The 12,112-nt window shown below is 57.5% G+C and overlaps 3 protein-coding genes across 3 annotated transcripts; 1 reads left to right on the top strand and 2 right to left on the bottom strand.

Moving 5' to 3' along the window:
• Nucleotides 1-73: 73 nt before the first annotated feature.
• BJ171DRAFT_595455 (P-loop containing nucleoside triphosphate hydrolase protein) lies at nt 74-3,041 on the top strand. The gene is made up of 7 exons (XM_053114606.1): nt 74-506; nt 683-1,035; nt 1,214-1,407; nt 1,539-1,705; nt 1,845-2,148; nt 2,288-2,564; nt 2,718-3,041. Exons 1-7 carry the CDS (start codon nt 245-247, stop codon nt 2,970-2,972), a joined length of 1,812 nt encoding a protein of 603 aa, XP_052971108.1. The 5' UTR covers nt 74-244; the 3' UTR covers nt 2,973-3,041.
• On the bottom strand, nt 3,042-7,570 carry BJ171DRAFT_488256 (VHS domain-containing protein). The gene is made up of 20 exons (XM_053109358.1): nt 7,411-7,570; nt 7,126-7,210; nt 6,902-6,977; nt 6,629-6,733; nt 6,286-6,415; nt 6,128-6,180; nt 5,980-6,033; nt 5,814-5,894; nt 5,478-5,615; nt 5,253-5,331; nt 5,097-5,175; nt 4,803-4,981; nt 4,680-4,714; nt 4,505-4,559; nt 4,209-4,418; nt 4,066-4,104; nt 3,936-3,977; nt 3,668-3,807; nt 3,461-3,559; nt 3,042-3,358 (listed from the first exon to the last, which is right to left on the bottom strand). The coding sequence occupies exons 1-20, from the start codon at nt 7,442-7,444 to the stop codon at nt 3,263-3,265; spliced, it is 1,809 nt and encodes a 602-aa protein (XP_052971109.1). The 5' UTR covers nt 7,445-7,570; the 3' UTR covers nt 3,042-3,262.
• Nucleotides 7,571-7,824: 254 nt separating this feature from the next.
• Nucleotides 7,825-11,814, bottom strand: BJ171DRAFT_488258 (TIP-1 family-domain-containing protein). Its single transcript, XM_053109359.1, has 12 exons — nt 11,532-11,814; nt 11,148-11,395; nt 10,808-11,017; nt 10,574-10,690; nt 10,208-10,325; nt 9,987-10,100; nt 9,610-9,850; nt 9,395-9,526; nt 8,950-9,194; nt 8,577-8,770; nt 8,197-8,496; nt 7,825-8,073 (listed from the first exon to the last, which is right to left on the bottom strand). Exons 1-12 carry the CDS (start codon nt 11,640-11,642, stop codon nt 7,845-7,847), a joined length of 2,259 nt encoding a protein of 752 aa, XP_052971110.1. The 5' UTR covers nt 11,643-11,814; the 3' UTR covers nt 7,825-7,844.
• Between the last annotated feature and the right edge of the window lie 298 nt (nt 11,815-12,112).

Consider the following 12,112-nt stretch of genomic DNA (forward strand, 5'->3'; position numbering starts at 1 on the left):
GCCCAAATAAGGCAAGATTCATCGCTGCAAAGCGCGGCACAACTCCAGGATCGCGGCCTGCATTCGGAGCTCTGGACAACATTCGCCAGCCGGACGGGGTCTCGCTGCGACTTTGCCCAAGTTCGGTCAATAGTGCAGATCCGGCATTTTGACCCCCGAGAGCCGCAGAGTGCCTTGGAAACGCATCGCCCCGCACACCGCTGCCTCGACGCTTCGCACACTGCCGCCCAAATTGCGTGCCAGGATGGCCAGAAGCGCTGATACCAGGAAACGAGTCCGAGAAGAAGATCCAAAGGATGAGCACAATGTCTCGGTGTGCTGTGCCGTCAGCAAGTCTGGCGACGAGAACGCATCAGCCCAAGATACCCCCGTACGGCGAAAGAGCTCCCGGATCGCCGGAAGGGCCGTGGTCGCCGAGACCAGCCCAAAGAGTCGCCAACGCCGCCTGTCGCCCGTCTGCGAGGTTCCCCGCTCGCCGCACCGCAAGCCCCTCGGCTCTGCAAATGGTATGATGTGTTGATGCTGTGTCGATGATATACCCGTCACATCTTTGACAGCCACCGCATGGACTTGTGCACGGCATGCACATGCTTGGTACTGGCTTTGCGCAGATACCTATCGTAGTTGCCAGTGGATCGGCCACTGACTCTGTCGATGCGTCTGGAATATCTCTACCCAATAGGCCGGCTCAACTCCAAAGCACAAGGCTCGCCCTCCCGGAGCCCCCCAGCCGACGATGAGCCGCGGACGCCAAAGTCGGTCAGAAAGCCATCCGATATTTCGCCAAAGCCCTGCCCGGCGACCCCACGCACTCCGACGCAGATCTATCTAGCCGGCAAATCCATCTTTCGCAGATGTGCCACCCCATCGCGGCTCATCGGGCGAGAACATGAACGCAGCGCGCTGAGCCAGTTCTGGAGCGATCATGTTCTTGCTGGCGTGGCCGGCTCGCTCTATATCTCGGGCTACCCTGGGACTGGCAAGACCGCGCTCGTCGAGGAGATCATGCGAGAAATGCATCCGCAGTATGCCAAGGTACAGAGTCGAGTGCTCGCTGGCTGTTCCGACAGTGCCATATCTATGCGTCTCGGCCATCACCGCATACATGGCGTAGCTTGGAGCCAGCAACGCATCCCGCTGGCCTCGGCACACTTGATCTCGCTGCAACCGACCCACACCCCTGCGCTCATATTTCACGGGGATCGCCTCACAGTTGCCACACAAGGTCGAGGTCATCAAGCTGAACTGCATGACCATCAAGGACCCGAAGCAAATCTACTCCAAGCTCGTGTTCCAAATGGAGAAGGAGGCGTGTCCATACAAGGGCGCACTCGACCGGCTGGAAGCATTGTTCATTTCCAAAAAGACATCATCCAAACCCAAAGCCAAGTCCAAACCGACACTCTTGTAAGTCGCCAAACCCCTGCCATTGCCACCCGTCCTTTCCAACTTTGATAAACACTCTCGCCGAACCGTCCGTCGGACCGACATCACCCCCAAACGAGGAAGATCCACTCGTAACTTTTGATTTTCCACAGCTTAGTCATCCTGGACGAGATCGACCACTTGCTCACTGGCGACCAGGAGGTGCTGTACAAGCTTTTTGAGTGGCCCACGCTCAAATCATCCAGCCTGGTGCTGCTTGGAATCGCCAACGCATTGGATATGACCAATCGCTTTCTACCGCGGCTCAAGGCCAAGAACTGTGAGTGTCATTGATATGCGCGTGCTCTCTGCACCGTGAATCGGTTCGGTGCCGTGCCGACGCTGCCGCTTGCTGCCTATCCACGGGTGCTTCCCTTCTTGGGCTGGGCACTGACATACCCACGCTACTCGGCCATCAGGTGAGCCAGAGCTTCTCAACTTCAATCCATATGACCATCCGGAGATCACCAAGATCATCCGCGCGCGTCTCGAGTCGCTGGTGGATCTGGATGAGCTCGGTGATGACAGTCCGGCCCCGCGAGAATATGTTCCGGGCGGCCACTCGACGGCGCTGAAGCCATTCCCTGCTATCCCAGGCAGTGCTCCCACGGCTCTGTCAGCTCCTTCAGTGACGTTCCCGCTGATGCACACCAATGCGATCGAGGTCTTGGCCCGTAAAGTCGCTGGTACCGGTGACCTGCGCAAAGCTCTTGATGTGTGTCGGTAGGTTTGTCGTTCCCAGCTCAATCGACCGCCTCATGAAAATCGGCGATGATCTTGCGATGCATACGAACTTTCCTCGGCTCATGCTGGCAACTAACCGATCGATCCATCGATCAATTCCGTAACGGACAAACCACAGACAAGCGATCGAGATTGTCGAAAACGAAACACGCGCCAAGGCCGCGGACCAGCCAGAAAAGCCTGATTCGGCCTTGGCCCTCGATATGGAGGCACCTGTCGAGTCGCTCGATGCACTGCCCAAGGTCACCGTGGCGCACGTACTCAAGGCAGCCATCAACGCCTTTGGCTCTCCAATCGTGGCCAAAATCAAAGCGCTGAACTCGCAGCAGAAGGTGGTGCTGTGCGCATGTATGATGCTGGAGTCGGAGCGGAAGGCCGAGTCCACCGTCGGAACAGTAAGTCGATTGGAGCGCCTCGCGCTCAAGCATCGGAGGCATCGACTCTTGAGTTGTTTCCAGCCCATGTACTCGCGAGTCGCCGGCGGACGCAGTTCAATGACCTTTCTGTGTCTTCACATTCCTCCCGGGTCGGCTCCCGTTGCAATACAGATCAACGATCGATACATAGAACTGTGTCGCAACAGCAACTCGCTGTTTACTCCAGTCACGGCTTCTGAGTTTCGGGATTTGCTCTCGAACCTCGAGTCCAATGGTCTGATTGCATGCAGCGCCTCCAAGGCAACCGACCGAAACCGTAAGGTAAACATCAATGTGTCCATCGACGAGGTCTGTTCCGGGATCGCCGACATTTCGATTCTGGCAGCTCTGATGGATGACTTTGTGGAGAAGAATAAAAGTACATAGACCGGGTGCTGCCTGCGACAGCGGTCTGCATCCTCTGATATCCCTTGCTGTGAAATGAGCCGGCGCAGCAGTGGCAGGACCGCCGGCCACAGGGTGCAGTTGCAAACGGCGGGCTTTATTGTGTCGGTGCGGTGTTGCCATACTGAGAGCTGGGGCCTGTCATCCAGACAAACGAGGAGGGCCTATTATGACGGCCAGAGCAGAGCGGGATGAGGACGGAGCGCGGCTTGGTTCACGCGGATGTCGGCGACGGCGAGATACCGAAATAGTTTGGCGCCTGGCGAATCGGTTCACATGGTAAAGGCGGCATCGCCATACTCCCCCTGTTCGCTGACAACAGCACCGTTGAGCGAATAGCTCAGCTTGAATCTGACCCGAAGAGGCTCCTGTCCATCGAAGTGAGTGCGTGAGTGAGTGTGTGAGTGAGTGCGCGAGTGGGCCGAGTCTATCGCAATGCCCCCCTGAAGGTTCGAGCAAGTCATCCGAACCTTGGTTGGGTTGGAGATCTTCAGATTCTGCGTGACCTGCGCCATGTTCAGTGGCGCGATCACTTGCCCCGACAGCGGATCCATTTGGAGAACCATTGCCTGAGCCAAAGCGGGCCAAAGTGTTCAGTAGCGATTCGTGGCCATCCATAAAGTCGACACCGGCCAGAGCATATCGATTCTCCGCATTCGCGCCTCAGTACTCCTCACCTTGGGCAGTGCCAGTTGGAAGTTGAGATCGGCCATGGGAACGGGCGTGGTGTTGATGAACACCAGCTGCGACAGCCATCCGTTGTCTTTCCAGAGCAACTTCATATGAACCTGGATGCCGTTCTTGTTGAAGATGACGACTGGATGATCGCCAACCGACCGGCGTCAGTGACTCGCAGACGATTTGCATCATGCCTCGCTGCACCGGGCAATCACAGTGACCGCGGCAACGCAGCAGTGACGTATGCGCATCGCATCTCATTCGTACCTTCTCGCTTCTGAGCCTGAGTCGGGCTGACGGGCGAGACCGCTTTGATTGTGGAGTGTCAGCTCAGCCGTTACGAGTCGTGCTGACGCATATCATATCCGTGGCGAGACGCTTAGCGTGGTCGGCTTACCGTTCTGGACAGGCGAGGTCTTGCCAGGTGTGCCTGGAACTTGAAATCGAAAGCCATTCGGTGGAGATATCAGCAAAGCGATGGATTCCATTAAAACACCATCACATGCTTTAGATTCTATCAGAGATACAGTCTCGACCTACCCCCAAATTGAGCGAAGCCTGGGATCGCTTGGGCTGGCTGAAACGTCCCCGAGCCACTGCTGGACAAACCAGCCGTCCCTGGGAAGCCTGCAGCTGCGCCCAGGGTGTTGCCTGCCAGAGTTGCTCCCTGACCAAAACCATGTACCGACGGCTGGCTCAACGCAGGAAGAGTCGATGGTTGGGCGAGCGGCGCAAGCCCGATAAACGATGCTAGGTACAGACGCGATAGTGTGGATCAGCATACTGCAGGGCATGGATGGTCGTGTGGTCATTCTGGCGCCATCAACGCAACTCACCGCCTGTAGACGAAGCAAACGGATTCACTGCGGCACTGGAATGGGCAGATGGAGCCTGAAATTCATCATCCGATTAGCGGACAGGCTCGGCCAGGTATACGGCGACGACAGCGACGACAACAACGACAGCGACGACAGCGACGACGACAGGCGCTGTCTTGGGGCTCTTCGTTACCGCAAAGTTCAAGTTGGAGAGATCGTCGAGCAGGTCTGAGTGGGGCAGTGAAGATAGCCGTCAGCTCAGTGGAGACACAGTTGCATCAGCCAGAAAGCCATGGCCTCGGCTCCTTTTGCTTACTGTTTCCCGGGGGCTTGGAAGCCGCCGCTGTACCAGTCGAAAGACCAAAGTTGACGACAGCCGGCAGCTCGGACGCATCGAGATCGATCAAGTTGATGGGACCAGTCTGAGGAGACACAACAGGCCTCTTCGCAGAAGCAGCGCCAGTCGAGGGCGTGGGACTTGCTGGGTTGGTTTTACTGAGCCAGCACCACAAATGGTGAGCACAGATCGCGGATGATGTCTCGAGCAATGTATCCGTTGATGACAATCGGCCGCTGCTGCCCCAGAAGCATGCCGGCGCAGTCAACTTACGCAACCGACTTGCCGCTCTTGAAGTCTTCGTACTTGGCAATGACGGTGTTGATCAAGTCATTCAGCTCCAAGAGTCGTTCTGAGATTCCGGGTTCAGTTAGTAATCGGCGCCTCGTCTGAGGGGTCGCTGGTTAAAGACCGATTGGCACAGCCTACCCATCCTGTCCTCCTCTTCGCCGCTCGAAACAAGGCTCTGGATTCGAGTTTGTGCCGACTTTGATGATCCAAAGAGTTCCTGCAGCGCATATGCATTTGCCGCCCGCTTGGTTAGGACGTATGGTCGACATCGACATCGACATCGACTGGGGGGGGGGGTGTCTGCAGCCGGCTCGGTGGTATTGCTGCCGGATCGAACGGCCCAAAATGGCCGCTGCTGCTCACCTCGATTGTCGAATCGTGCTTGAAGCGCTCCTCGGACGTCTTGCCATTGAGCATGTCGTTCAAGAGATGCACGCGTTGCTCGATACGATCGAGCTCCTCGTTAACCTCCTTCTTGTAGTCCGGGCGCTTCTCCAAATCCTGGTTCGCCACAAGACAGGTGCTCGTCAGCTGTTGGACAAGCTGACAGACGGACCGAGCACGGATGCAGTGCGGACGCGGTGGGAAAGTATGCCCCCGCCGGACGAGCTCAAGTGGCATGATCTGTGGGAGCTGCACGATGGATCTCACGCCGCCGGAGGGTGACACCGATCAGAAACGAATGCGCCTGAAGCTTACGTAGCCAGCCATAACCTTCATCAAGTCGTTGGCCTGTTCGAGAGCGGCTGGTGTACCAACGCGAAGAAGCTCCTCGAGTTTCTAGACCACCCACGTTGATTAATCTCGGATCAGCGGATATCATCGTTTGGTGATCATGATTTCAAGCGGCAGTTGGGACTCTTACCGCACCCTGGGCGATTCGGTCTTCTTCCTCAAGTTCCCTCTCTGTTTTGAAAACCTGAGCGTGAGGCAGGTCAGTGCCACAGCAGCGGAAGAGCATCGTTGCGATACAGCGAAATCATTGTGGCTAGCGCCGCTTGGGGCACCCGCACCTCTGGGGGATTCAGCACAGCGGCATCTGGAGCAACAGCTGGGAAGCGGTAGCCTGGATGCAATAGAGGCAAACAGTCAGAATTGGTGCAGACACGACTTGTTGTGCTGCTTGTGCACATGCGTCTCTTGAGCACCAGCTGTAATGGAAACCGCCTACCTTTGAAGGACAGAAGCCGGTACATATCGTTGATGTGGACAAAGTCGTCCTTGTAGCGAGAAGTGACGCAGAGAGTTGCATTCCATTGTTGGATGAGCTCCAGGATGCGATATTGGACCTGGGTGACGTTCTGGGCGTGCCAGGGAGCGAGGAAGGTGTATTAGTGCAGGCGTAGGCCCTGCTGATATCCGAGCCCACGAAGAGCAGGCAAGCTCTGTGATCCAGGCAAGCGGGGGGGGGCATATTGGCATCCCTCCACAGGCGGGATCGGTGGCAACGGATCAGGAATCGGTGTCTTGTCTTCCCCCGACGAAATCCGTTGGTGGGGGGGGGCTTCCCTTACCACAGGTCGCTCGGGAAATCGCCGGACCAGCTCGTTGAGAAACTCCTTCGTCGAGATGATCAAATGGAACGGGTATCCACAGTTTTTGACGCAGTTGTCGAGAAGCTGTTGGTCGAATCGTGCAAGGACAGAAAGGTCAATGGGACTTGAACGATGCCACAGCCCAAGACGCATCTTGCACAGGGGCTGCCACTGTATTAGCGTGGCCATCGAAATTGCCTCGTGGGCAAGCCACCAAATCGCACTCGAGGGCGAATCGGCAACGGAACCCACCGTCAGAGCAAGAAGAGCCGTATGGCTGGATCGACCATTGACATTACGCACGATGGCGGACGCGGCCTCTCGGGAGCTGGAGTGAGGGGTTGCAGCAACAGAAGATCCGGGCGGCGAGGCAGTTGTTATTACGATGATTACCCGGGCAACGGGATTTTGAGTGGTCATCCAACCGCCGCCGATGGTGCCCGAGACGGAGCCACAGGAGCCGCCTCCCAACTTACGCAGATTTCTTGCGGTTGATCACGTCGACGATTTCCAGGTTCAGGGACAGATTCGGCTGGTGGTTGATCTCATCGCAGGCCTGGTCTGTGGGTTAGATGTGTCAATGCAAGAGAGACAGGAAGGGAAGCGAAGAGGGCATTGTTTGCCACTTTAGCAGCCGTCGTCGGCGAGGGCCGCGGTGCTGATGGGATGCAGCCGCCATGGACGTTTCAGGCTCTGGTGGATGACGGAGTGATCGTCCCGACGACGATCGAGCGCCGCGGGGGAGCCGACATAGACGGTACCTATCATCTGCTCCAAGGACATAAACGTCGCCATGGCTGCGGTTGTCGTTGCGGTTGCGGCTCTAGAGGAACGGGAGGGCAGATGGGGCACAAGCGGATGTCGGCGGTGCGGTTGGGGTGCAAGGAGGGCTGGACTGACAAGGGTGCTCGCGCCTGAAGTCGGACGCGAGGGGCGGTTCGCAAGCAGCAGAGATGGTTGCTTGGACCAGCCCGCGAGAGCAGACGAGGGCATCGGATGATGTCTGCGCTGCTGGTCGATGTGATTGGCCGAGAGATATCGACCGGCCTGGGTCGGGGAGCCTGTCTATCATTGCCTGTGCTGCATGCTGTCCGCGCTGACGACCATTTGGACACACTTGGCTGGCACAGAAGCAAGACGACCCACACCCACTGCAAGATAGTCTGGACCACCTGTTTCTCACCACAGACTGTCTCTATTGCTGAACCTCGATTCTCCTGCCCAGGACCGATTTAACCTCTTTGATGGCCAGGGAGGTCACCCCGATCCGGTCAAGCGAGCTCTCGATGCCACTCGTGTCTCCCTCGACAAACAGATCGACAAGCTGCGCCAGGGTAACCATCTCTGGCGGCTTTTGGTTGTCGGGCACAACCTCAGCACTGTCCTTGCTTGACAGGGAGAGCAAGACCGAGCTGTCTCTGGATCTGTGTGTGGCCATGCAACGATTAGTCAGAGGCGGCGTCTGCGGGGCTGCCGTCGATCTCCAATGGGCTACACGTTGGTCAGAGACCAGCCCTGAGGTCGTGACAGCATTACGACACACTTACTTCTTGAGCAGCGACTCGGGGTGCTTGATCCAGACACGGAACAGAGCATTCCAGTAGCCGGCCGACAGGTCCGTCTGGATTTGCTGGCCGCCGAGTTGGTTGAAGGTGCCCTTGAGAACAATATTCTGGAAGAAGGACGAGTCGACCTGCGCGACAATGTTCCGGAGCAGGGGCTGAAACGTAGACGCCGGTAGCTGTCCGGAAAGGCTGGTAAAGACCTGGGCCAGTATCGACAAGCCCTCGACCAACTCGGACGAAACCGTGGGATCCGAGGCTGGCTCCGACAGGCACCAGTTGCGCCTGTGAACAGACGAGAATCAGCTCGACTGATCTGCAAACCAGCGCGACGGCCTGCGCTACACTCTCAGATCAAGACCCACCGCTTGTAGTAGCGCCAGGTGGATTCGTTGTAGATTTGCATGACTTCCTGCTCCAGGATGTCGGCGATCTGCCTGATTTTGCTCTGGTAGGCATCGACAAGCTCGGTGAACACAGAGTCGCTGCTGTTCAGACTGCTGGGGTCGTCCGAGGCTTGCGCTTGGTTGAAGACAATGTCCCACAGCGAAATGAAGAGCTACAGATGGGGCCCGGCGGACGTGGGAACATGGCAGTCAGGATGGCGATAATGAGTTCTCAACTGAAGGCAGCACCGATTCCCTGCTTCGGATGCAACGCTGAAACACGTCCCCGGACTCGGACCGCCACCTTTTGTGGTTAGCGATCAAGTCGCATCTCCATGACGATGCCACTTACAATTTGCTCACTCCATTCCCCGAGGATCTCGCAGAGATAGCCGAGGGAGCCCGCGTACCGAGCCAAGAGAGCCTGTCGCTGGATGTTCTCGTCGACCGAGTTCGTGCCGTGGAGCGGCGCAAAATAGGCCTGATGCTGATCGACTCCGGTCTGCACGTGGTGCAGATACTTTTCAAGAAGCGGCATTTGGATCTCGGCAAAGAACTGGAGCTGGTAGTGTGGCCTCGGGAGGCGTCTGTAGCGCTCTGGAAAGAAAGAAAGAACGACGATTATTGCATGGCACGGGGAATATGGGGGGTATCGCCAATGTTGTGCAGTGCGGCCAACCAACGAACGGGAGTCAGGAAGCGATGGTGGTATGCCCATAGAGACGGGGGAGACCGCCCGGGGTGGCGCACGCGGATATCGGCGATCCATATGCCGGTCGTTAGTGTTGTGCGATTACCTGTTACACCTTCAAGAATGCCGACGAGGATTTCAGCCGACTTTGTTCGATGAAGCTCGTCGAGCACCGCCTCATAAGCGAGATCCCACCTGTCACTACGAGCCATGGCCTCGTCAAAGAGCGCAAACGCCGCTAGGACCGCACCACACGGCTGGTTAGAGCTCGATGCCATACTGTTCGCGCAAAGAGACGATGGCAAGTAGCAAATGGCATACCGCTGCGCTCGATGGCTAACCATGCCTTGAACCAGTTGGTGTTTTCTAAAAAGGTCGAGACACATCCTCCCCAAAGGGCCGAGCCTGGCGGCGCATAGAGATGGACTTCTCGCAGAGTGGTGTCAAAGGCGGTGGTCTCGGCGATGGTGTGGGACATGAGTGGCGGATCAGACAGCAGCAGCGGGGCATCGTGTCGAAGCTTGTCATTGACGGCCACAAGAAAGCTGTGGATGAAGAGAACCTGCGAAGGCCGATTGTAAGGCACGATTCTTCTCTACGGCCGTCGCCCTCCAACATCCGCTGACGCTGACAGCGAGAGCACGGGTGTGCTTGCACACGAGTAGCTCATCTGCGAGTAGCTCATCAAGATCACCAACCTTGGCATCGAATCCTTTGTAGACACTCGCATCCAACACCTGCTGAACGACGCTGCTCAGAAACGGGGTCTGTTCCCGGACAACCTTCAAGAAATCGGTAAAGCACCACTCGGGCTGGCATCGAGAGGTTGATGTGCGTTAGCAGGCGTTACCGCGTCCGTCGCCACATGCACGGACAGACGTAAGGCGGGTTGAGGAGCTAGTGGTCTGTATAGGCGTACCTTGTCGAGCCGGTTGGTCGGGCGTTTGCCTTGGAAATGATACTTGAAGCGGGCGACGTGTAGCTCAAGCAGCAAGCTGAAGGCATCGAGCGGAGCTGGCTTGTAGGATTTGGGACTCCTGGGGCAGAGAGCAAGTTCGATTTCGCAACGGCCACAGCCCAAAATGTTGCCATCGATATCCAGAGTCGGCGCAGCGCATTTGGAAATCGGAATATGGCATACGCCATTCGGAGATGGGAGACACATTGAGCGTTGGGGATCGGACGTGGAGCGAGGTATGGGCTCCATAAGGAGCACCGATACTAGCGCCGATGGTCAAGTGGCTAGCAGATCGCTGGAATCAGGGCGGGAGCGAACGACACTCACCACTTCACAAGCCGCAGAATGTTTCCAAAGACGTTGCTGAACGATTTGATGGTCTCGGACTGGTTCAAATCGACCGGGTTCGGCCAGTTCAGTCGCTTGAAGATACCACGAAGCTTTCTGTCGAATCAAGTAGATATGAATGCCGGTTCCAAGCACAGAGACGCCCGAGAGTCGAATGCATATCCGTGACGTGCAAGCGGTGAACTCGGGTGTATCTGGAACGGCATTGCTTACCCTCCCAGATGATTCAGCAAAGCGTTATAGAGCTCGCCAGAGATTTGCTCGGCATACTGACGCAGGTTGTCGCCAGCGGGCCGCTGCGAGACGAGCCCTTCGTGATCGTCGGCCCCAAGGCTCGAGAGCGACTCAAGCAGCACGTTGACGTCGTTGTAGGAGCCCACGGCCTCCAACGGCGATTTTTCGATCGACTGCAAGGTCTGGGCTCTGGTCCGTATGGAATATCCGGTCGAGACTCTGGATCAGCGCCGGAAGATTGTCCCCTCGCCAAGGCGCTGTTGTTGGATTCACATTGGCCGGCCTGGGCTGGCGGCAGCGGAAGGAGTCCGACACCTACCGGAGATCCTCGAGACGCTTGAGCAACAAGAAATAGTCCCGAGCGTACTCAAGCTTGCGCAGCTTTGTATCGCAGTTGGAGAGAAAGTCCAGCGAAGAGCGGTAGCTGGCAGCCCCGAGCTGGTTGGTGAGGGTCGACAGGAGTTCTTCCCGGGTATCTGCATGTGAGTCGAGCAGAATCTCGTTGTGACAGGCGGCGGTGCTGATCGCCTCGACGGCCTCTGGATGGCTGGACGAGAGCCCCTCGCTCTGGGGAGGGGAAGCATGTCAGCTCTAGACTGCGGGCTGGCCAAGCCGGAGCAGAGGGCCGTTGGGAGCATCGACAGGGGGGGGGACATTGCGCCGGATGGTGCGGATGGTACTGGATTGGGGGCGGACAGCGAACCTCCTCGGTGGCATCTTGCAGGAGCCGCCTCGTCGACTCGATCACGAGAGGCAGCCTCTCCAGATCATAGAGATCTCGGAAGGATGAATTGAGCTCATGCACGAGATCCATGGTTGCTGCGACCAAGACCAGGCCGGGAGCGATGGACGGCGAGGGGAGCAATGTGGCCTGGCCTGACCGGCTGCGCGCCAGCAGGATCGCCAGCTGGATCGCCAACAGCGAGGCAAGCGCAGCGACGTGTTGACAGCAATGGGTGCATGAAGCGACGGATGGTGCATGAAGCGACGGATAGATGCACGGAGATGGATGTAATCTTGCTGGTCTCCATGGGTGATAGTCCATCCACCCGATCCGCCATGGTCCTGCGCATCATGTCTTTGCTCGTCCGTGGTGTGGGTCTGGCGGACCGGTGCTCTCCATACAGCCAACAACCATCATGCGCAAGCCCGCATTGCAGTTCCCGGGCGCCGGCGTGGGCTTGCTCAAGACGAAACTTTGCTGGTTTGGCTTGGCTTGGCTTGGCATTACCCGCCTGGCGACGCCGCCGACAAACACCACGGCCAACACGGACGATTTCTCGA

Source organism: Polychytrium aggregatum (genome assembly GCF_025602895.1).
Source record: "Polychytrium aggregatum strain JEL109 chromosome Unknown BJ171scaffold_3, whole genome shotgun sequence".
Taxonomy (NCBI): Eukaryota; Fungi; Chytridiomycota; class Chytridiomycetes; order Polychytriales; genus Polychytrium; species Polychytrium aggregatum.